At 38.4% G+C, this 22498-nt stretch overlaps 5 protein-coding genes across 8 annotated transcripts; 3 read left to right on the forward strand and 2 right to left on the reverse strand.

Moving 5' to 3' along the window:
- Positions 1–215: 215 nt before the first annotated feature.
- Positions 216–1466, reverse strand: LOC124350000 (transmembrane emp24 domain-containing protein 3-like). The gene is made up of 3 exons (XM_046800969.1): positions 1198–1466; positions 897–1142; positions 216–838 (listed from the first exon to the last, which is right to left on the reverse strand). Exons 1-3 carry the CDS (start codon positions 1351–1353, stop codon positions 605–607), a joined length of 636 nt encoding a protein of 211 aa, XP_046656925.1. The 5' UTR covers positions 1354–1466; the 3' UTR covers positions 216–604.
- A 5192-nt stretch (positions 1467–6658) lies between these two features.
- LOC124349615 (T-complex protein 1 subunit epsilon-like) lies at positions 6659–9601 on the reverse strand. Its single transcript, XM_046800367.1, has 8 exons — positions 9375–9601; positions 8829–9054; positions 8267–8658; positions 7918–8067; positions 7550–7855; positions 7244–7381; positions 7000–7180; positions 6659–6933 (listed from the first exon to the last, which is right to left on the reverse strand). Exons 1-8 carry the CDS (start codon positions 9477–9479, stop codon positions 6809–6811), a joined length of 1623 nt encoding a protein of 540 aa, XP_046656323.1. The 5' UTR covers positions 9480–9601; the 3' UTR covers positions 6659–6808.
- A 105-nt stretch (positions 9602–9706) lies between these two features.
- Positions 9707–15454, forward strand: LOC124349475 (E3 UFM1-protein ligase 1-like). Of its 2 annotated transcripts, XM_046800122.1 has the most exons (14): positions 9707–9885; positions 10050–10437; positions 10500–10689; positions 10770–10919; positions 10996–11171; positions 11242–11427; positions 11489–11641; positions 11710–11927; positions 12008–12143; positions 12206–12364; positions 12425–12803; positions 14414–14622; positions 14681–14916; positions 14990–15454. In XM_046800122.1, the coding sequence occupies exons 1-14, from the start codon at positions 9803–9805 to the stop codon at positions 15036–15038; spliced, it is 2712 nt and encodes a 903-aa protein (XP_046656078.1). In that variant the 5' UTR covers positions 9707–9802; the 3' UTR covers positions 15039–15454. The 2 variants fall into 2 exon arrangements, with proteins under 2 accessions (XP_046656078.1, XP_046656077.1); XM_046800121.1 differs by lacking the exons at positions 14414–14622; positions 14681–14916; positions 14990–15454 and adding an exon at positions 12876–13166.
- A 1929-nt stretch (positions 15455–17383) lies between these two features.
- LOC124349896 lies at positions 17384–18857 on the forward strand. Its single transcript, XM_046800826.1, has 5 exons — positions 17384–17575; positions 17643–18012; positions 18068–18233; positions 18298–18435; positions 18496–18857. The coding sequence occupies exons 1-5, from the start codon at positions 17548–17550 to the stop codon at positions 18706–18708; spliced, it is 915 nt and encodes a 304-aa protein (XP_046656782.1). The 5' UTR covers positions 17384–17547; the 3' UTR covers positions 18709–18857.
- A 390-nt stretch (positions 18858–19247) lies between these two features.
- LOC124349895 (receptor-transporting protein 4-like) lies at positions 19248–22473 on the forward strand. Of its 3 annotated transcripts, XM_046800824.1 has the most exons (7): positions 19248–19809; positions 19869–19916; positions 19985–20330; positions 21477–21645; positions 21710–21850; positions 21913–22036; positions 22097–22473. In XM_046800824.1, exons 1-7 carry the CDS (start codon positions 19803–19805, stop codon positions 22168–22170), a joined length of 909 nt encoding a protein of 302 aa, XP_046656780.1. In that variant the 5' UTR covers positions 19248–19802; the 3' UTR covers positions 22171–22473. The 3 variants fall into 3 exon arrangements, with proteins under 3 accessions (XP_046656780.1, XP_046656779.1, XP_046656781.1); XM_046800823.1 differs by having other exon boundaries at positions 19250–19916; XM_046800825.1 differs by lacking the exons at positions 19248–19809; positions 19869–19916; positions 19985–20330 and adding an exon at positions 21080–21378.
- The last annotated feature ends 25 nt before the right edge of the window (positions 22474–22498 follow it).

The raw sequence follows: 22498 nt of genomic DNA on the forward strand, positions 1-22498 counted from the left end.
GCTTCAACCCCCCTTAATTAAGGGGGGGTTGAAATTTAAACTTAAGTTTAAATAAATATTCCTCCCGTCAAGTCGCGTGGTGAAAGCACTTTAACGTGTTGCCATAACCCAATATGACTGATGCAGTACAAATAAACGAACTTCTCAATAATAAACTATCGAATGTATATGCTTAACTGCAAAGTAAAGTAAAAGGAATATCGATTACGCTGCAGCTATTTAAACAAATGTATTGACATTTCCTTATTAACTGAACAGTTCATTCAAATCAAACGGTGTCAGTTACTTTTGCATGAATCGTTGATTCAGTTATAAATCAATCAAAAGTAAGAGGTTATCTAAGGAGAATCAGACTGGATTTTCATCGGAGCTCGGTGTGAGGGGATATCTGACTTTACAATAGAGAACAGGATGAGAAGAGCCGATCAAAAGACAATCGTTGCCTAAAGATTATTCTTGAAAAGTTTACGGAGTTCTACTCATTTAAGTCAAGAAATTTTCCGGAGAAAATCAAACAGGTTAATTCAAGAATGATAGAAAAATGACAGAAAAAAAAACAAATAAAATATATGGCTCCTATTTATCAAAATAATAAATACATCAGTTAACTGAACATCATTTGAGACGGTTTCTTTTCACTGAAAAAGTTTCTAAGGATCACAACCTGGCCAATTCCTATAACAATTATGGCGATAGTTTCTCCCACTGCCCACAGGAAGACTCTTTCATTCAGATCCTCTGCCCTCTTCCGTCCCTGAGACTCCCTCAACCGATGATGTGTTTGGTAATCAACAACTTTGTTCAAGTTCTCATGGAGAGAATGAGATGAAGATTCCATCTAAACAAAACCCAAGTTAAAACAATTTTGATGCTGTAGTTATCACCTGAATGTATACCTGAGTCATGGCAGTCAAATGTTCACCAAGGCCTGGTAAAGGATCTTCTGTTCCAACTTGCCAGTCAACATAGACCAATTTGTGCGAAAATGTAGAAAACTCATTTGAGAAGCAAGCTGCATAGACACCTCTAACATCAGCTTTCTTTGAAAAGGAATCATACTGTTTCTTCACTTCTCTGTATAATACTTCTTTGTTGGGAGCGATCAGTTCGAAATCAATGTCATAATGACCACCAGTCACAACCTATACAGAAAATGGTATGTTACACGTAAATGCAATAACTTAATAAACAAATTACCTGAAACTCGACAGTAAAATCGGTACCTGATTCGATTTCTTCATAGAAACATTCTCGTGCATTATCAGGTAATTCAAAAGTTAGTTCTACGGTTAATGAGACAGATATACATAACAAGAAAAAGAAAAGTGATATCACACTTTGGTAACTATTCATTTTAAATTGCCGACAGTATTTTAGATTTGGCTTTTTGCAAATCAAAATTGTAGAAAAACACTTGGCGGCTTCTGATACACGTCAGCTTATTCGTGTTTGACAAGTAGAAAAATGCGTTTACACTGCCATCTAGTTAGCGGTATGGATAAGAAGAAAAACTTTGGATCCAGCGCGAACCAGCAAACCGAGGGGAAATTTGTGGCGATGTGGTAGATAAAAATAAATAAAAAGTTGATTTCTTTAGGCTATTCATAGAAGGAAAGTAATATCTCATGAATGTTTTCATCGGAAATTCTTTTATGGACCTTGCCTGCTTCCATGAATTATGCTGCTACGAAAAGGCCGTAAATTGCGCCAACTAATGAATGACACAAGAGTATACCTAAAATATTAAAATTATTTTAAGCAAACGTGACCTTAAAATCATTACGTAATGTGGCGAGGTAGCTCTACGTATGATAGGCTATAATGTCGTCATAATGTAATAAGAATATTCACAGGAGGACATGCATGAATAGTTTTCGATCCAAGGTCTTTTGCGCTAGATCCAACTTCTGTGGCATCGTAAAGATCCTCTCTATTCGTTACATGTATGTATATACACGCTAATTGCTTAATGTTCGATTGTTGTTGATTGGCTTGCGGAAGAAGACAACTCGGGATTTTGGTTTTAAATTTATTTTCAGTTTGTTTGGAGAGTTTGAGTCCCATGTAATCAGGTGTGGTACGCTATACCGTTAGTCTGTTATCGTATTTTTCTATAACCGGTTAGATTCGTAAAAGCTGATGGCAAAATCCAACGGAAGAAAATGTTATCCTATATTTTATAACATACAAATGGGCTAAATCAACGATGCGAATCACTCCAAGTTAATTCAGAAGACTTCCTATAATGATAGTTGTAAGCTCAGTTAGTAATAACAAATGGTACGATAACACAATATGTCGTCAATTGCACCTCCCACCCCACGCAGTGTGTGAATTTTGCGACCCCATTCCTTTTCGACCTCCATTCCGATTTGAATCGAAGAAGGTATTTTTTGGGAATGCGTGTCGTCGTCATATGGCTAGCCTGTTCATCAGACTCTATAGACAAACCATTATGGCATCTATTTACTATGCAATTGTGCATTTAAAGAATAATGTAAATTGTAGTACACAGATGTTCACTTATTATATTATGTTGTAGTGGACTAGTGGATAAAAATATGCGGAGCTACAGTACACCTTGCGCATTCATGCTAATAACAGAATGAAATACGGTATTGTACCTATTTATAATCCATTTAGCGATGTTTAAAAATTCTTTTTATTAGAAAGGGCAGTAGATAGACATCATTATACAAAGAAAAAATTTTAGGGAATCAGAAAACTATAACAAAGCATATTCAAAGTTTAAATTGTATAAAAGCATATACTATAGACTACATTAAACACATTTCCATTTCACAATAAACTTTACAAGCATTACAGTTGAGCACAAATACTGAGCTTTCTCGAATGTGAGACTTTCTTATCAGCTTGAGGGAATTGTAGTCAGTCTGTCATTTTCGACGCGATTTCTGAGCTGTGTATAATTTGATTTGCTTTTCGCCGGAATTTTTTAGAGAGGGTCTGGGAATTTCCACTACTAGCCTTGACTTCCTAAAATACAGTAAGATTGGAAGAATAAAAGAAAACGGCATTAAACTTTAAAAAAAGGAGATGGTCGGACAGAAAAAAGGTTGCACGGTATATCCTTTCAGGAATGGATGAAACGGGGACGTCAGCTGCTGCAATAGAAGGGCCTATAGCTACAAGGAAGAACAAAAATAATACAAACATTTTTTTTGCGCTTCATACAAGTCTTTTTGCAAGAAGTAGATCTGACCTACATATTCCAACTGTATTGCTCACTCATTTTTATTTGAAAAAATGTAATTTTACTTGCAATTCGTTCTGCAGCCTCGTAAACAACACAAATTGACCGATTGCTGTTCGTGACTGCACGCTTTCACCCGAAATCTTTTCTTTTCCTGAAATCGACTTTAGCGTTCACTCTTGCGTCACTCACTCAGCATTCGTGGCATATACCATCGCTACTATCTCAATTAAGTCTTCCAAAAGTAGAAGACGAATTTTGTGCTACCACAATCTGTTAAATGCGATGGTAATAAATCCATAAAGGATCTCATTGCTAAAGAAAAAGGAATAAAAATCTAAGTTGTCCACGTTCTCTTTGAATGCTTCTGGTGGGGATCACTGGATTGCTTCCGCCTGTCGCTGACCCTTTTCACTTCCGTGAAAGACAGGAACGTTTTGATCCTCAACGGCTAGACGTCGTGCTATAAACTTTTGGCTGGATGCTGGGTGTGGCTAGCTATAATGAAGTGCTGGAATGGTTTAGTTGGGTTTAGTCCACAAGGAATATTGACAAGTTTTTTTTTTGGGTAGACAACACGGGACGGCGCAGCGATAAAATGGATCTGACACTTCTGCAACTTTCTTGGATGTTGTTGAAGCTTGAAATATTTGGCGTTAAATCAAAAGTCGAATTCTGAAGGAAAAATATGTCAGTTGCTTCGTGGGATTTTCATCAAATCAAACTGTATGAAAAGGTAATAAAGAAAAAGTTTAGTTTCACTTTGCATTTTAAAAAAAATGGGCGACGCACAACAAATTTAAAAAAGAGTTAAAAATGTAATTATCCTTTCCTCTGGTATTCAAAACCGCTGTGCTGTTTGAAAAAGAACGATGACCGTTTGTCTAGACGGACTCTTACGTGGCTCATGATTTTCTTCCGGTTGATCTGTAAATGTGTCAAAAGTTGAATGAAACTCTCTTTTTTTCGAACAATGTGTAATCCGCAGTTTCAACCTTTGAAAACTGTTTTTGCAGGCACGAAACAGCAGTGCTAAAAATTCTCCGGGTAGATGTTGTCCAGTGCATTTTCTAAATTATTGATTTGGTGTAAAATCCTTGTGAAGAAATGCAAGAAAACCGGCCAGATGAATATAAAGGTGCACAGACAAAAGTAGCGAACGAAGTAGCGCTTTTGGCGGTAGCAGCAAGACAACTGTGGAGCACTGACCTAGTAAAATGTATTTATACCTTTTTCTCGAAAAAGGGAATTTGCCTCATTTCGTGCTGCCCCAGCACAGTTTTGGGAAAATTGTGCTAGGGGGGCTGTAAGAAATTCCCATGTACTCTGAACACGCATCTACCCAGCCAGAAGGCTATATACTAGAATCTAGCGGATCACTGGACATGCCAGCAACGTGTTCCGAGTGTAGTATAGACGCCATCCCCGCAACCACACCGAGAAACTCGCCATAAGAGAAATACAACATTAAATGACGAAAAACCTATCGCACGAAGTTGATCCCATTTCTTGACCGAATTTCTCGGACGCTGTTCGAGAATCTCTTTTGCGTTTGGAAAAACGTTCGGCTCCAGCAAACATTGAGCTGTCATCTGGCTCAATTGAGTTGATTGTTGTCTCTCTTGTAATAATAAATTAGGAACCGAAAAACCAGGGCCAGTCGCCGTTCGTTCCCAAATTTGAATTGGCATCCCGCCTAAGTAATTTTGAGGTTTTTAAAAATAATAAAAGTAGCTTAGTCGTCGTAAAGAAACCGAAAAATTATTTTCCCGCCTGACACCTCCAGACTATATACCGTGCGGCGCAAAGTCATATGCCGGCACTGCTGGAACGCCCCTGGCAGAAGGCTTCCGTTTTCGCAAAGTACGATCATTACTAAACAAGATCAGCGGATGAAGGAAGCGGAACGGTTGATGGTACTTTACCAGTCTCTGGGAAGTTGTGCTGCGTAATGCTACGCACTCGCTTTAATAAGTACTTGTGATATCTTTTTTTTTTGTTTCACTGAGTAGTCAATCGTGTTTGAAATAGAAAACTGAGAGAGCCGTCGCCTTTTTCCTGACCTGGAATTGCAGTCCATGTTCAATATGGTATTGCGACATAACTCAACCAGAAGCTCTTCCACTTGGAAATAAACGCGGTCAATTTTGTTCCGTTACTCCCACATAATCAACCGCAAACGCGAACGCAAATGGCTTTCAATCCATCAACCTACTTAAGGTCGGAACTGCTGGCATTTGATCAACTAACATATAACACGAGTGATTCAATCAATTTTGTCAAGTCATTGTTCATAAAACGTTGCATCACAGGCAGCAACAGTTACTTCAATAATTAAAAGGGATGTCGATAATACATAAATTAGCAAAAAATCTAAAAATAATTTAGATGAACTGATTTTACAGTTTAGTTCATGACGCCTTATCTTCTGTGCTTCTGTAAACCTTTTGGCTTCAATCTCTGATTAGGTTTCGTTCGGTAGGAGGAAATTTACACGATAAGGAAAAAAAATCTGTGTGGTTGACTGGTTGTTGTAAAGTTTGTTTGGGCACGTGCGCATTCGAGTGCATCCAGGCAACAATAAATCAGTCCGTAATTTCTGAGGTTTTATTTTGTTGTTTTTTTTTTTTTTTTAAATTTTATTATTTTTCGTTCTGTTTTTCTCTTATTCTTAATTCCAAGTGCACTTCATATAACCACGAAAACAAAAATACCGTAAGATACCAAATTATGGTGTGATCGATGGTCACAATAACTTGCTTAGAGACATTGCGCATATTGAAATGTTCCTTCATTAAAAAAAAAATAAACTCAGCATAACTCTTTCTTAATGCAATTACCGGTATCCCATTTGAGAAAGTCACTCTTGCCTATGCTTTTGTTTTCCATGTCATCAATTACTTCGTAATAGTTGAGATTTGTGGCTTTTTTTTCTATGGGCAAATATAATTCTTAACAAGAAATAACAAATTTAACGAATTTCTTTTGTATAGATAAGCAATTTCATACAACAGCTTCTATTTTCTTAATCGCCAAAATTATAATTTGTTAAAGACACTAAATATCAAACCTGAGGGTTTTTTAAAATCTCTCCTCCTGTTGTCTGTTTAAAAAAGTTACCAAAATGGGCAAACTTTTGCTACACTGAAGCATTTTCCGATTCCATTCAACATCTGGTAATAGGGAAGCGTCGAGGAATCGATACAAGAAACGTTTGAATAAAGTTCACATGACCTTCAAAGAAGTCCGTTGTTTCTAAGCGTTAGAACCTCCAGAAAAAAACTTTAAAATGATGGCAGCGAGGAAGCGGGCTAAGTTATATGTATCTGAAGATGTGTAGCCAGAGTAAAATATGTAGTGATTTGTGTCCTAGTCGACAGTTTGTCATGATTTTTTCGTGATCTAACATTTAATTTCTTGAGAAATATAGACGGCAAGAAGCTCTAAAGCTATAATGAAAAATTTATTGTGAAGGCCAGTGGTTGGTAGTAATTACAAAACAAGCGTTTATTAATTAAGTGAAGCAACCAATGGAGGATGAATCTAATACACGAGTTGCAAGCAAGACTTCTGAGAGAAAAGCCAATGAAAGGATTAGTAGCCGTCGTCCGGAGAACGCACATCATCAATCTTGAGGATCATCTTAACCACTTGTGTGGCGAGAAGAATCTGCTGTTTCTTGCTGTGAAGTGTTTCAATGACGTGTTGCTCTTTCATATCTGGAATAGTAACAAAAGAATTTTATGGTTACCAGTTCATTAATTCCATGAGAAATATCAACATACCAGCTGTGCCTTTGCAGAGACAGTCGATACCAAGAGCAGCGTTGTTCTCTGCAACTTGACGAGCTTTAATTTCCGTTAGAGTGTGAATAGGATTAAGACCAGAATTTTCAGCCAAAGCCAGTGGAATTGATTCTAGGGCATCCGCGAACGCTCGGAATGGATACTGCTCGAGAGTTTTGATCTGCACGGGGAAAAAGAGTATTATAAACTGTGGTCATATAAAATCAGAGTAAAAATAACTAACCGAATCGGCTTCCTTGGCTACTGCAATAGCGCAGGAGATTTCGGGAGCTCCTCCACCGTAAACAATGCGGTTATCACGAACCAAGTTGCGAATAACGCAGAGAGCATCATGAATACTGCGTTTGGCTTCATCAACAATCTAAAGATAAATAGTAATGTTAGCATTTCCACTATAAATTGACGTTGAACAACAATCTGTACAAATGTATCTAGTGCTAGTAATTTTGCATGGTGTCTGGCTAAGAATCTCAGGGATGGAGACTACTAGAATTTTTCCTTGCCCCTTACAAATATTGAATTTATTTACCATTCTGTTGCCACCACGGATGAAGATGGTAACCGCCTTTGAGTTGGTACATTCCTCAATCACCAACATGCGGTCCTTGGTGGTTCCAAAGCACAACTCCTTGACGACGCCAGCGTAACCGAGCTTATCCGGGGTGAGTTCTTCAAAACGTGGAACAATACGCCCTCCAGTGGCGATGGCAATCAACTCGATTTCGGGTCCTCCAACCCAACGAACGGCAGGGAGCTCGCGCTGAAGAAGCATATGGTTTGCTTCATCGTCGAAACCCCACTGACATATGGCCAGACCTGCACCCGAGTCTTTCACCTATGATGGGGACATGACATATTTACAAAAGTTCTTTTACTCTGTTTATACTAAAATATTACCTGCTGGACCATTTCTTCGAATTTCTCATGTTCATACTTTCGTAAATTCTTGTAATCCTCGACTGAAGTGACATCCAACTTATGCTTGGTCTTGGGTTTAGGAGGTTCAAACGGGCAAGTCAAGATGGCGATCTTCACATTTTTCAGCACCTATAAATAATCCAAAATGAATTAGATTGAATTTAACATAATTGTATCATCCGTATCAGTGTGAACCTAACGTATTTACAAGTTGGCCAATGGTTCGAGATGATTATTTTCTAGCACGTCTGTAATACTGACCAATGTCAACTACAACTTTGGCCAGTTTGTATGCGTGCAAACGCAATTACAACATCTGTGGACTCACCTTAGGCATTTGAGGATGAGAGAAGTCCTTGTCTACAATCACACCTTTGACCAACATGGTATCTTCAAGCTGCCCACCAACTTTAGTCTCGACTTTGATAAGTTCAAAGTTGACATCGCGAGTTTCCATGTCAGCCACGGCCAACACAGCATTCACAGCGATTTCAGCCATATGTCTATGGCACTTATTGACGATTTTTGAGCCAAGAGTGGTCATCGCAGTCTGGATGAGGGGTTCCAGATTGTTGACGTCCAATGGGAAAGTCTCGGCATTGCGCTCAAGACTTTGAATGGCGCACCGTGCAGCCATCTCAAATCCATCGGCAATACGGATGGGGTGAACTCCTTTGTCAAGCAAGTGTTCAGCCTTTTCCAAAAGAGCCCCAGCAAGAACTAAACAAAATAAGAAAAACTGTAAGTACTTCCACAACAACTTACTGCCAAGCAGAAAGATAGTTCAAGGTGTCTAGTGCTATTAATATTGCATGGTGTCTGGCTAAGAATCTCAGGGATGGAGACTCCTAGAATTTTTCCTTGCCCTAAAAATATTTAAATGAACATACCAACGACACCAGTGGTTCCATCACCAATTTCATCATCTTGAGACTGAGACAACTGAACTAGAAGTTTTGCAATCTGATGGTCAACATCCATCATCTTAAGGATAGTGGCTCCATCATTGGTAATGGTGATATCACCATCAGCGGAGACCATCAACTTGTCCAAACCCTTGGGTCCCAAAGATGTTCGGAGGGTGCTTGCAACAGTCCTTGCAGCTAAAATGTGAGACTAAAAACATAAAACAGTATTAAGTATAATCCAACATGGTTTTGAACAAAGAAGTATATCTACAATATTTCATAGCTGCAGCTAAGGGATATCTCTTAATGCTTTGTTTCAATGTTAAACAAGCGTTGGATCAATAACTTACCAAGGAATTTTTACAGGCTTAAAGTTAAATTCAAGTTACATTCTGGATACACATATAAATGGAACTCTTCATCTGACAGCTAACCAATGTCCAAAGTGGTTTTTTTTTAACAAAGAAAGAAATCACGTGAGTCACACAAAGAAAAGAGAAGCATACGAATAGGTGAACAGGGGCTTACTTTAATAGCTGCGTTACCGGTAAGTCTTTTCTGTCTGTCTTGATCTTTGATGATGATAAATGGTCTTCCAAACTCATCGAACGCTAAAGCTCCCATCGAGGCCATTTTAGGTCGAAAGTGGAAGTTTTTGCGACCAACGATGTCCAAGATACGAATAGATGAGAGCACACCCTTCGAAGTGCCGGCGATCGTATGACTCGACTAAATTAGACAGGCTGACAATGAAACGAACCAGCCTCGTGACAGTTGGGCGAGCAGCGGACGAAAATTCTCGTACGGCAATGCCAGACCTCGAATAAAAAAGCGCACACAAATAAGAAATAGGTTAAACTGTTTCGTCTGCTAGTGATGTCACGTCACAAACAAAACGACGTAATCAACATCTCTCTTTTTTCCCCTTCAAATAATCAAATAAAGTTTGTGAATTAATGATGGCTTCTTCTGACTGGATTGAAGTACAGAGACTAGCTGCTGAATTTCAGCGTACCCAACTTTCTAGCACTCTTCAGAAGTATAAATATTTATATTTAAATCTGTCTCAAGTCAACCCTACCAGATGGTCCCTTTCTATTTAGCTTTGTTGTGATATTGTCTACTGACATTGATTACTAACAACGTTTACATTTATAATATAACGAGATTGTACCTAACAAGTCATTTCCTTTAATATTACAGGCTTTCTGAAAAGAACTGCATTGAGATAGTTTCAAAACTTATTGAATTGAAGCTTATTGATGTGTTCTATACAAATGATGGAAAGGAGTACATTACTTTAGAACAACTATCCAAGGAAATTTGTGATGAACTCTATCTGCATGGAGGCAGAATTAGCTTGACTGAGCTTGTTCCCATCCTTAACATCAGTTATCATGCCATTGAATCAAGAGCACAAAATATCAGCCAAACTAAATCAGAAATTCATTTGGTCTCTGGGCAGTTGATTGATGATGACCATCTTGATCGTATTGCTGAAGAAATCAATGAAAATCTTCAGCAAAGTGGACAGATAACTGTGGTTGAGTTGTCAAAACAATATGAATTGCCAATGGAATTTGTTCTGCAGGTATCTAATGCATGTTCCAGCTCTAAAACTCCCTCATCTGATCTGTAAATATCTTTATTAAGCTTATTCGCAGCAGGTTGGGCACCGTTATCCAGGGACAGCAGGACAAACATGATCACCATGTCTTCTTTACTGAGGGATTTTTGGCTCGTAATCGGGCTCGCATCCGAGGAGCTTTGTCCGCCATCACTGTCCCAACTTCTGTTTCCACAATTATAGCTCAAAACAAGCTTCCAGAACGCCTTTTCTTTGGTAATCATCGACAGATAACAGATAATTGATTAGCCTTAATCACAATAATCTATAATTAATGAACTTGATTCTTTTGTTAGCTTTTGCGGATGAGCTTATCAATACTAAACGAATTCAAGCTTCGTTGAGTGGAGGCCGACAGATTAATGTAGCCACATTCATACCTGAAATTCATTCGCGATCTCAGAATGAATGGATCGACAATTTCCTGAAGCAGAATGGTTATCTAGGTATGGAAAAATGTACAATGTACAATGTTTCCTTTTCTTAGGAATAAGAATACATCATTATTTTTTTTTTCTATAGAATACGCAGCACTTACTCGACTGGGATTAGGAGATCCCAAAAGTTTTTGCCGCAAACGTTTCAAGGACACTTCACTTCTCTATCTGTCAAGTTGTTGCGTTGGTAGCAACATTTTGGGGCAAATAGAGGCTGCGATTGAAGAAGCTATTAGTTCCCAGTCTTGGGTGGAAGTTCTGGTGAGTACAAGATTAAGTACAAAAAAATATTACTTTTGGGTTGATTATTATTACTTTTTTTTTTATGCAGCCCTTACTACCCAGTGTATTTGACGATGAAGATGCTGAACAGATTATTCAGCACGTGTTAAAGACGAGCCAGAATATACCGGATAAAGATGCTCTTGTGATCGGACAATCAGCTGTCACAAGTAATTCCTTCGTTCAAAATCTGAAAATTATTTTTAAGCCAATGATCGAAGAAAAAGCTAGCGAGGTATTCTTACTCATTTTCCTAGTTTCTTAAGATTATTTTTTAATGAATTTTATTGTGGCAGGTTGTTGCTTCAGGAGACTATCTTCAGTCTCTGGCGGATCAACGAAACGCAAAGGGTAAATCATTTAAACCAGAGCAGGCTAATGAGAAAAAGGATCGAAAAGAAGAACGAAGAAAGAAGGCCAATGAAGGCAAACTTGGCGGAGGAACGCAGGTGATAAAATGTGAATCTTTTTCATAATTTGAAATTATTTCTTCATTGTCGTTCGTCTTTGTTTACAGGGAAGAGAAACTAAAACTAGGGCTACCAAGAAGAAGTACGGCAAAGGAAAGAACGATTCAGATGATGAGAACGAAGGAGATGTTGTTGGAACTAATTCCGCATCTTTAGAACTTGAATTCATGTCTATTGATGAAATTTCAAATGTTCTTAAAAAGCAAGAAAACGTTTCAGATGCTCCAGATGAATTCGTCGAGGATATTGCGACACGTCTTTATCCGTAAGTTGGATTGTTTTCTCTTTTTTTTTTTGCGTGCCTTCACACTATTTAAGTCGATTATTTTACTGTTGCACATCTAGGTCATTGCAAGCTTCATTCCAGGAAGCAGCCCGTCTGGCGTTTGAAGCATTGCTATCGTCGACATCAGGCCAGAGGCGTCAAACCCATAGTGAATTGCAAGATAGATTGCAGTTGTTATTGCAGAATATAAAACAGGTATTATTCATTAATAGTCTAGCTTTTTCAGTTGAAAACTCAATGGACACGCATAATTCCAGGGTGAAAAGGCGATTCAATTCTTTACTTCGCTGGATGTACAGCAACAACTATGCCGTCATCTTTTGAAAACATCTGGATCAGAACTAGTTAACGAATTGGTTTCTTACGTGTCTCAGGATACTAGCGTTGCCAGTGAATCCAAAGATCTATCCCCTGAAGTATGTTGATATAATAATTATTCATCCTTTTTGTGCTAGTGTATTTATTTATTTTTACAGGCCCGCCAAAAAATAATTAGTGGATTGCCGCAGAATGTGCGTGTACCACTTCAAGGTCTTCACAAAGCCACTCAGGGAGCAAATGTCGAGGAATTTATTTCAGAAACGGAAGTGGCCTTATCAGCTTGTGACGTCGTCCTACGTAAAGTGGACAAAAAGAAAGACAAGGCGATTCCCACTCAACATCGACATTTGCTTATCGAGCAGCTTAATGCTGCAAAAGATGCTGCTTTAGTCCTTCATGTAGCTGTTCTATTGCTATTCCATACTGTCACACAGACAGTTTTGAATGCTTCCGGGCGGTTTGTTCCTCAGATTATAACTTTTCTCCAGTCGCACCTATCACCGTCTACCGCGGAATTGCTGTCTACATTGCAAGGTAAGGTCATCTGAACGTTTAATCGTTTTGTATTCATAACGCGTAGGTTTGACATACTTTTTTCCTTGGAAGGCTTGGTCATTCAAGAATTAACAAGCAAGGGCGATGAAGAACTTCTTGAAACTATACGACAGAAAATGGAAGATCTTATTCCTCGGGTTCGCGAAACTGCTGTCACCTTTAAGAAATCCGCAACTCAAGATTAAGATGTGATCGTATGTTGAGTTATTTTTCTATTGATTAGATCGAATATGGACGGATCAGCTTGCGAACGTTCCAATTTATTGTTACGACGAATCAATTATTAATTTTTTTTATTTTTGGGTGTACATCAGGAATATTAATACAATTATTTCCCTCTTAGGTGGTAATACATCAAGGTAATTTTTGGTTTGCTGTAAGGATTTATGGTTGTATCTTTTGCGAAATGACATCTAAAGCGCTACTTTTAAGTGCCAAACCCCATGACGTCAATCTGAATTAAGGCCTATCAAGACATTTAATCGATAGGCTGTTAGCTGACTGCCAACTCTATGACCGTGGCCAACTTTTGAGTGCTGACCACCTTGAACTCTTTCTCCTTACGCAATAAATTCTTCCGAGAGTGGTGCTATAGGCCACTACAAATTAGTTAGCTGGTTTTTTTATTCCTAAAAACGTGCTGCAATCTCTAGCGCTAGATGGCCCTGCAGCCAACAGCTGACTTGGCTTGAGTTATCAAGTAGAGTGGAAGTAGAGCAAAAGAAAAATCCGTGTCTTAACTTTCTAATCGTGACGTCAATTTGAGTAATATGTGTTACTGGTACTTTCGCATAACCACAACTCCTGTAGCAGTCGAGTGCGTTTAGTCCTAGAATATTGAACTCCTGTTTTCTGCGAAGCTAGCATTTGTTAATTTGAGCGTACAAATCCAACTCATGTGGTTATTTTTCTTTGAGTTGTTGATTCTTTATAGTATCGCACTGATCTCTACTGATCGATTCCCTTCCGAAGTTGGATGTTTTCAACAAACTCGTTCAGCCCGCATTGCTGCATCATAGAGAACTCAGTTTTGAAGGTTGAGTAAGTTTGATCCAAGCCAGCAAAGAAAAGGGCGGAAGCTGTTTGAAAGTGAAGCCGACCGACTGCTTCCATAAAGGGGGGTAGGAGACTTTATAAGGGGGGTTCTTAATCAGGTCAACTCTCCTCAAGGTCGCTGTATACATTCCCAATTTTGAGCATTCTGCCTTTTTAAAATTTCCTTGCTGTCTTCTCTCCTTTGTGAACCAAGCATTGGCTATCCTTGCTTCTCCTGCTTGTTCCTGGTTATCACTCACTCCTAAACTTTTCACCCACACCTCAACAACAATGGGAATTCTCCTGGCCAAGCTGTGGAATCTTTTTGGAAATGAAGGTAACAATCTCTTAGTGAACTTGATGTTATTGTAGCACAGCTATTATTTTAACATTTTGAATGTATACAATGCTTCTGACATCAATTGTTTGCAACTTTCACTAAACTATTCAATTCTAAGATTAGGTCAATTTAATTGTTCATTGCTTGACAGCTTGGTAGTGGTGAATGCTCAATCTCTTCATTTCATTACTAAATTATTCTTACTACATTTCAGAACACAAGATCGTCCTGGTTGGATTGGACAATGCAGGAAAAACTACAATTCTTTACCAGTTCTTGATGAATGAAGTTGTTCACACATCTCCAACGATTGGGTCAAATGTGGAAGAAGTGGTGTGGAAGAACATTCACTTCATTATGTGGGACCTTGGTGGACAGGAATCTCTGAGAGCTGCATGGAATACTTATTATACCAATACAGAGGTACTTGTGATTTGTATTTTGGTTCTTTCCAAATGTTTACTGAAAAAAGTATTTGTAGTTTGTAATTTTAGTAGTAGATTCCACTGACAGAGAAAGGCTAAGCATTACCCGGCAAGAGTTACATAAAATTCTGGCGCATGAAGAGCTCCACCAATGTGCAGTTTTGGTTTTGGCCAACAAGCAAGACGTCAAAGGTTCCATGTCAGCTGCAGAAATATCTCGTCATTTGAACCTCACTTCCATAAAGAAACACAAGTGGCAAATCCAAGCATGTTGTGCCCTCACTGGTGAAGGGTATGTCTAGTGTTTTTCTTTTTACTTATTAATATCATTGTTGATTATTAATATTATTATGTTTTAAATTCAGACTGTACCAAGGACTCGAATGGATCGCCAGTCATATTCGCAAGAAGTAGAAATTCCACAAGAATATAGCGTTATTTAAGTCTTCAGGGCATGACGTTGTAAAAATCTACTAGTATATGCTCGTTGAACAGGGTCCATAATATCTTTATGTGGAATCCTCGTGGAATCGTCATCGTATTTTAGTTTGCAATTGAATGAGCTGTTCCTTCGTCTAGAACCGAAATATTGTTCGGAATTGTGTACAGTCATGGTGTGAAACTTTTTTTCCTATTGTGGGCTTTCCTTTCAACCATTTTCTATGTTTTTACGTACGTGTACAGTTTTTGCGCGCCGACCGACCGAATCACAGGCATCTACAATCATGAGAAGCTCACGATAGCTTGATTAACTTGTGAATGCCGCTCGTGTATCGAAAAAACTAGCCGTCATTTCAGTGGAATCAATGAATCATTTTATTTTTCGACAACATTTCGTGTTATTTATTTCACATCCTCGTAACGGTTGTAAGGATTCTTTTGTCATCACGTTTTTAACAAACACTACCGTGTCTGAACTCTTCCGTATCCACTTCCCTATCCTGGTAACACAAGCAAAGGAGATCAGGAGAATCCAAACAAGTGAGAATCGTGAATATTGGAATAAGTTGGTTTAAGCCGCGTGCGTGACCTGTCTGCACGAGGAGATGAAATCGTTCAAATGAACTCGCTAGATGGTACGGAAGACTGAAGACCTTCATTAATTTCAATCACGTGTAATAATCGTAACGCGCAGATGGCAGCTTTAACGACATCAGGTTTTGTTACCATGCAGTTTCAACTCACGACGTTTTAATATTCCTAAAACACGTTCACACCTACAAGCGACGCGTGCAATTTTTTAAGTCGTTTTATTGTTGACTTGACCATGAAGTAAAAATAACTAAAAATATTAATTTCGAACATTTGTCTGCGTACTGACGTGATCGTCATTTAGCGGTCATAAATATCAAATATTTATTAATAGAACCGTCTAACCGAATGCAAAACTTCAAATAGTTAAGAATGATGGTGAAAGTGTAAATTAAATTTTTTTAAATATTTTGGTAAATTTTTTCCGTCGGATTACGGAAATCTATTTTAAATTTTGGTGTATTGTAAATTAGTTGGACACCTGGGTTCCCAGCAACTCTTTAGACCTCGTTGGGGTAGAGCATTTTAACCATGTCGTTAAATAGTCAAGTATCCAGTTAAATAAACAAAGTTGATGGTGCCGTTTTTCTAGAATTTCCGACACCCCAACTTTTACAAAGTTGATACAACTTGAACTACTGGCTAGTGTAAATTGTTTGTTATGTTTTCTGGAAAACGGAGCTAATATTACGCCGTGACATTTGAGTATTGAATCGAAAAGCGTCATATATTTCAGTTTAAAAAACTTGGAAAATTGACTTCTCAACGCGGATATTTGACCTTGTCCATGACAGACTAATTTATTAGAATTGCGGAGACATCATACGTGTAATTAACGTCTACATTTGTCTTATGCATACGTCGATGGTGAGGCGGAAATGGATATCCAGAATTACTTTTCCACGTTTTTTTGCTCGCATTCTTTTAGAATATATCCAGGATAAAGGAAAAATGACTCATTTATCGCGAACAAAATATTTTGGTCAACACACGTGCGGCATTTGTACCCACACTCTAAATTTTCTTTATGCAAAGATCTTTGTTTTGTAGGGAGGGGAGAGAAAAAAGGGGGGATGGACGCGATGGGGAAATCTCAAGACATTTAAATGAGAGAACAGGTGTTTCGACCTTTTTCTTCCTCGTCGAACAGCTGAAAATTATCTAAATTTTTCTTTTTCTTTATGCTACCAATTGGCGTGCTTTGACATGTTTTGTTTTACGGAAGCAAACGTCAATTTCGTGAAAAATATTCAAATGAGCTAAATAAAAGTTTGGGAAGGGAAAGCAAAAGTCATTTGTTTTTCTCTCGGCAAACAAAAACGGCTTTATTTTCTTTCTAAAAGTAATTTCTCTTAGCTCAAGCATCTGTTGGTATAACAATAAAAGCTGGGCCACTACTGTTGGCCACAGGATCGAATTTCTGTGCTAGTTGAATAACTTGTGCGCTGACAGTTTTATTCCCTCACTAACGCGCCAGCCCCACTTGAAATAAGGGCAACACGCACAGCATTTTTCGTGGTTTTCTCACCAAGTTGTTACGACAGAAAATATTCTCAACATTTAATCGAAATACTTTTGATCATTATTAAAATTTCAATCTTCATCAAAGATGATTGAACATGTATTTTCACATGTAGATGAGACGCCATTTTTACCGCCAATTCCCCCCTGAGATGAGGTCGCAAAGACAGCCCCCCCTTTTGTTAGGCCTACGATCCCCATTGGTCGAGACGCTTGGCAGAATCGGATGGCCACGCCTACGTGTATAAATATTTTGGTGACCCTGTATGGCCCGTAAAAGATGCTGGAAAAGTCTCAGTATACAAGCTCCTGTTAGGTCGTCATCACCAAGTTAAAATTATTCCTCACAAATATATCTTTGTGTTCGAAGATGGTCTTCATCAACGAAATTGAACCCGGTAAGTTGAGCTCGTTGTTCTCAGTTTCGTAATTGTTATTAAATTTCCGTGTTTTGTTTTGTCGTAGAATTTTCATTAAAATTTTGGGAAGAAGCCATTGATAATGATAGCGGTTACTCTGATGGTTACTCTGATGTGAGTGGAGAGAGCTCACCATCGCCGCAATCACCTCGTTCTCCTCCATTGTCTCCCGTTTCCGATGGTGTTCGATTTGTTTATTTTCCCGTCGTGCCATACTACATAATTCCAGTCTATCGGAGCGATATTCCACTCGCCATCTCTCCCGCATTCGATCAGTACAGCGAAGAAGAAAATGTCGATTTTTCTATCCAAACTCCGTCGTTTGCCACTCCGTCTATTGGACGTCTCATCAAGTGGACTTTGCCGCCACCTACAATTCCGAATTATCCACTGCCTGATTGGGATCCAATGCCCTAGTAAGTTAGCATTATGATTCTATTCGATCAATTTAATCATGTTTATATTTTCTAGTGGCATGGAACAATTTTGGCAGTCGGCTTTTGCTTGGTTCTTTCGCCCACTGTGGGTCAACAGCGATCATCTATGGACGCTGAGTCCAATTTCTTCTCCTCCAGTCTGCCAAGTATGGCCATGGCACACCATAACTTATTCAGCTAAAGTTCGTTTCCAATGTCCAGTAAGTTTACACCCGTGACTAACAATAAGATGACACATTTTAAACGTTCTGTTTTTTGGTTTAGTACAAACATGGTTGGACATCGATGAAAGGACGCGTGGTGTTCTGGTATCGTATGCGTCGCCATGAAAACGTTATTATTTCGGAAGCTCATTTCAAGCTTTATGGCCAACAGTGCAATCGATGCTACAAAAATCGCCAGGTATAATTTTGGCAACTAAGTTAAGTAAATGAACAAATAAGACAATTGATTATTTTGCAGGGTTTTCTCATTCCGCTGTGGTATCATGAAGAAATTGAGAATGCTGTCCGTTTTCTAGCTTGTGAAGTGGCCAAAACTTATTACGGTGGTGAGAAACTTCCAGTTCCACGTCGACTTCGCCAAGGCAATCCGAGTAAACTTACTCATCACGACCCGACTAGATGCCAGGCTTGTGTCGAAGGTCTTTGCGTCGTTCGCTATTCATCGAAATAATTTTCTTCTTTTAAAAAACAATCCTCTTCATGTGTCAGTGTTACGCATGACTTTTTTTTCTTTTACAGTCACTTTAAACGATTCTATTGTGAATGTCTTGAGTTTGAAACTTGGTTTATAGAACCAAATAAAATCATTTAATTTTTTTATTTCACTTTGTCACGTGCATTTTATTTCTTTTCCATAAACAGTTACGTAATTTTCTATGAAAACGGGAAATTTCAGATAAATAAAATTACTGAGGATAAATGATAAAATTCTGAGTTGGCAATGCCATGTGGGAAACTTGCGTGGAATAAGACGAACACGTGGTTCGTTGGGATGGAATTTAGTTTCCCACGACTTGGAATGCCATTAGCTATTTAGTTGGTAGGCCCATCAATGCAATGTTACAATTTGTATCGCCTTATGTAAAAAAAAAAAAACTTGCATCGACCTTGAAAATTATTTTGGTTTTGCAAGTGCCACCCCCCTCCTTAAGAAGTTGATCGACTCTCCCCTTCACACTTTCTCATGTATAGCCTAACATCTACCCTACCCCTTTTTAGTCGCTCAAATCCCCAGAGAGTTAAACAGCCGTTGTGATGAGTTGATGACCCATTCGAAAGTGGTTGAAAAAGACATGAGTCCTCCCCCCCCCCTTTTGTTTAAAATGGTAAACCAATAATACTGCATTAACTTTAATAAGCTGTATTTTAGTTTTAATGGATTTATCGGTAGTAATATCCACTTTCAAGTCCCCGATTTACCTAGAAATCGCTAAAATTGTGATTATGCAAGATGATACACACCGAGCTTGTTTAATGTTTGTGCGACATGATGGTTCGAAAGCATTCATCTCAACTACGTTCAATTAATTATTTTTTTTTTAAAGTCGAAAATCGTTGAGTGGTTTCAGTTCAAAAAATCTTTAAAACGCTTGAATTTAGAATTAAGTTTAACCATTTTTACGCCAATCTAGAGATAGCTTTGCCAAAAGTTGGGGAGGAGCTTCTTCTTCTGCCCCACGGGCGGAGCTTCCTGACCTTCCTTTTTTCAAATTTGACCCGACTTAAAGAAAGTTGACGTTGAGAGCCTTCAGTTAAACGAAGGTCATGAGAGGTAACACGTTCATTGCGCTCTGTTGACTAAAACATTCGAAATCATGATTATTTATCCAGCTCCCACCGTCTTCAACTATAATTCATCTTATTGTGCACCCCCTATGGGTAAGTAATTCTATTTTCCAGTATGTTCTGAAAATGGCGTTCAAAAACTTCATTATTTCTTCCTGTAGAAAAATATTTACCCATAGAAATTATGTATGATGGCCGTATGGGCTATGGATGCTGCTGGGGCCCAAACGAATTTCCATGGACGCCTTATTGTATCGTCAATTCGCCCATGACTCCATATTGCATGTATGATGTGCCTTCAATTAACTCGACACAGTCTGAGCTGTCGATTTCATCGTCCGAGGGTGATTGTTGCTGCAGTCCCGAATCATTCGTTTCATCGACGCCATCATCATACTCGCTCAAAAAGGTGTCCCGCGTTGAACAACAAGAAGCCGAGAACATTTGGCGTTTTCCCAAAACCGCACCACCACCCATTCCGCTTCCAGGCTGGAATCCATTACCTTAGTAAGAACATCTCATTTGTTTTCTTGGCGGAAACTTATTATGGAACCTAAATTCATTTCTAAACTGTCGGGATCTCTTTCACGAGAAATAATTGATATGTAAAAACTTGCTCTCACTTTTTGATGAAATTCTTTCGAGTCAGATACCTTTTTTAAGAAATAAAAGCTTGCGTAGTTGGTGTTATGCAAACGATCTCATCAAGGTCAGTTATGCAAATTTTGGCCTTGATTAAAACTAACGTGAGGATCGGGTGTGGCAATTTCGAAAGTACCTTGTCAGTTACTCCTTTTTTGTCGTAATCAAGGGCTGCTGTATTTATTGTTTAAATTGCGTACTAGGTACGGATATTGACAGAATTCAAGTACTCCCGTTATAATTGAAGATTTTCTCCTTTCTTCTCAAGTAAATCCAAATCCGTGCCTTAATTCAGTCAAATTTATGTTCTTATTTGATAAGAGACTTTTATGGAAACTTGGCGATTTCTATTGGTTCAATGCCAATATCTCAATTTTCCTTTCCTGCTGATATTATCAATTATAATGCAGTTTCAACAACCGCCCAAATTGAAACCGTCCAATGCACATCACCTTCACAATTGTAAACGAGTTTTAAATACCTGTTTTAACTAAAACAATGCCAAGCAATCGTTTCTTAAGGGGAATACCCGCATAGTTAGTGACAAGGGAGGGTTTTCATTCCCTCAGACTAATAGAATGATTGTTATTGTCAGTCGTTTCATGAGTGTCAGCGTAGTCACCACCTCGTTCATCGCAGCAGATTATAATTAAATTTACAACATGACTAGTAACTTTGTTACGTATCAGTGGTCGCATTGGTTACCTGTGTCACCTGTGGTTATTCCGTGTAATCCGGTAGTCTGTGTTGTTGCCAATTTTCCCGGCGAATATCAACCAAGTCAGTTTAATAATGTCATTAGACCCAAGTTTAGAAATTCTAACGAGTATGTGCAGTTACTTCTTGACAATTTTAAATCTGAGCTCGGAATTTATTTCATTCCTGCTTCTACCTTCTCTGGCGATCCTTACGGGTAGTTGATTTTTGAAATGTTGTAACCAATCGTTAATTTGCTAACTCGTTAACTTTAAAAAGTTGTATTAAATTAAAGTTCATTTTTTATTTTAACAGTGGACTGGAAAGATTCTGGAAAAACTCTTTCCTCTGGCTATTTATTGAGCTGTACGAGAATAATCACCTGTGGACTCTGAAACCTGTTGAAAAACCTCCGATCGAAGATGGTAAAGGAACTCCATGGGAGACGGTTATTCATTCAGCTAAAGTTCGATTCAATTGCGAGGTAAATATAATTCTATGCGAAAACATATAATTTCTTTCTTAAATCATTGGGTTGGTCAAAATAGATGGCCAATCATGGGTGGACATCCATGCAGGGGCGTGTCGTCTTTTGGTTCAGAATCCTCTACGGAATCGAAAGTGGATTTGTGAGAGGAGAGGTTGTCTTTAAATTATACGGACAAAAATGCGAGCGCTGCACCTCTGGAGTAAGTTTTTCGTTGCTTTACATTTCATATTCTGAATAACTTAATTAAATTTTCTTTCTTAGGCATTCGAAACACCACTTTGGTATCCGGAAGAGATTGCTAATGCCATGTGGAACCTTTATTCCAAAGTTGCCGAAAAATTTTATGGTCGGCCTGTGGATAAAGTTGTTCGAGGCTTGCGTGGAGGTAAGTGTAACTATTTCTAAAAGTATAATTGATTAGATCTAAACGCTTTCGTTTCCATAGGTAAACCGCGAACGCCCCATAAGCCGGAATTGTGCCAATCCTGTAGCGATGGCCTGCCTTGCGGTAAACCTTAACACTTACCATAACATTATGGATTTTTTGTGATAAGCGATTGATCTGTGAAATTCGAAAGTTCTCATAATTTTAATTTCTTCTATTTCTCACTTTAGATTTAGACTTTCTTCTCCCCCTTTTATTACTTGTGAGTGTTAGCATTCGAATCTATTTCGACTTTTTCCTCTTTCTATATTTCCTTTTTTTTTTAAGTCGTTATCTCATATTATTGATCATGTGTGTGAATGCAAATCGTCTTTCGGACATTTTTCTTTCTTTTTTTTTTTACTACTCCTCACTTTTCTTTAATACAAAATACGCCTTGTCAATATGGATCGGTTTTTATAT

The sequence above is a fragment of the Daphnia pulicaria genome, chromosome 7, assembly GCF_021234035.1.
Source record: "Daphnia pulicaria isolate SC F1-1A chromosome 7, SC_F0-13Bv2, whole genome shotgun sequence".
In the NCBI taxonomy this organism is placed as follows: domain Eukaryota; kingdom Metazoa; phylum Arthropoda; class Branchiopoda; order Diplostraca; family Daphniidae; genus Daphnia; species Daphnia pulicaria.

Excerpts from the sequence above, each read along its gene's own strand:
- LOC124349475 (XM_046800122.1), top strand. The coding sequence starts at position 9,803 with ATGATGGCTTCTTCTGACTGGATTGAAGTACAGAGACTAGCTGCTGAA. Across the intron at positions 10,920-10,995 it reads GAAGCAGAATGGTTATCTAG|AATACGCAGCACTTACTCGA; the intron begins GTATGGAAAAAT and ends TTTTTTCTATAG. Across the intron at positions 12,804-14,413 it reads ATTGCTGTCTACATTGCAAG|AACACAAGATCGTCCTGGTT; the intron begins GTAAGGTCATCT and ends ACTACATTTCAG.
- LOC124349896 (XM_046800826.1), top strand. The coding sequence starts at position 17,548 with ATGGTCTTCATCAACGAAATTGAACCCG. Across the intron at positions 17,576-17,642 it reads CATCAACGAAATTGAACCCG|AATTTTCATTAAAATTTTGG; the intron begins GTAAGTTGAGCT and ends GTTTTGTCGTAG. Across the intron at positions 18,234-18,297 it reads AAGTTCGTTTCCAATGTCCA|TACAAACATGGTTGGACATC; the intron begins GTAAGTTTACAC and ends TTTTTGGTTTAG.
- LOC124350000 (XM_046800969.1), bottom strand. The coding sequence starts at position 1,353 with ATGAATAGTTACCAAAGTGTGATATCACTTTTCTTTTTCTTGTTATGT. Across the intron at positions 1,143-1,197 it reads ATTTTACTGTCGAGTTTCAG|GTTGTGACTGGTGGTCATTA; the intron begins GTAATTTGTTTA and ends TTTTCTGTATAG. Across the intron at positions 839-896 it reads ATTTGACTGCCATGACTCAG|ATGGAATCTTCATCTCATTC; the intron begins GTATACATTCAG and ends GGTTTTGTTTAG.
- LOC124349895 (XM_046800823.1), top strand. The coding sequence starts at position 19,853 with ATGATTATTTATCCAGCTCCCACCGTCTTCAACTATAATTCATCTTAT. Across the intron at positions 19,917-19,984 it reads TTATTGTGCACCCCCTATGG|AAAAATATTTACCCATAGAA; the intron begins GTAAGTAATTCT and ends TTCTTCCTGTAG. Across the intron at positions 22,037-22,096 it reads TGTTCGAGGCTTGCGTGGAG|GTAAACCGCGAACGCCCCAT; the intron begins GTAAGTGTAACT and ends TCGTTTCCATAG.
- LOC124349615 (XM_046800367.1), bottom strand. The coding sequence starts at position 9,479 with ATGGCCTCGATGGGAGCTTTAGCGTTCGATGAGTTTGGAAGACCATTT. Across the intron at positions 7,856-7,917 it reads TCGAAGAAATGGTCCAGCAG|GTGAAAGACTCGGGTGCAGG; the intron begins GTAATATTTTAG and ends TCCCCATCATAG. Across the intron at positions 6,934-6,999 it reads TCTCTGCAAAGGCACAGCTG|ATATGAAAGAGCAACACGTC; the intron begins GTATGTTGATAT and ends TTACTATTCCAG.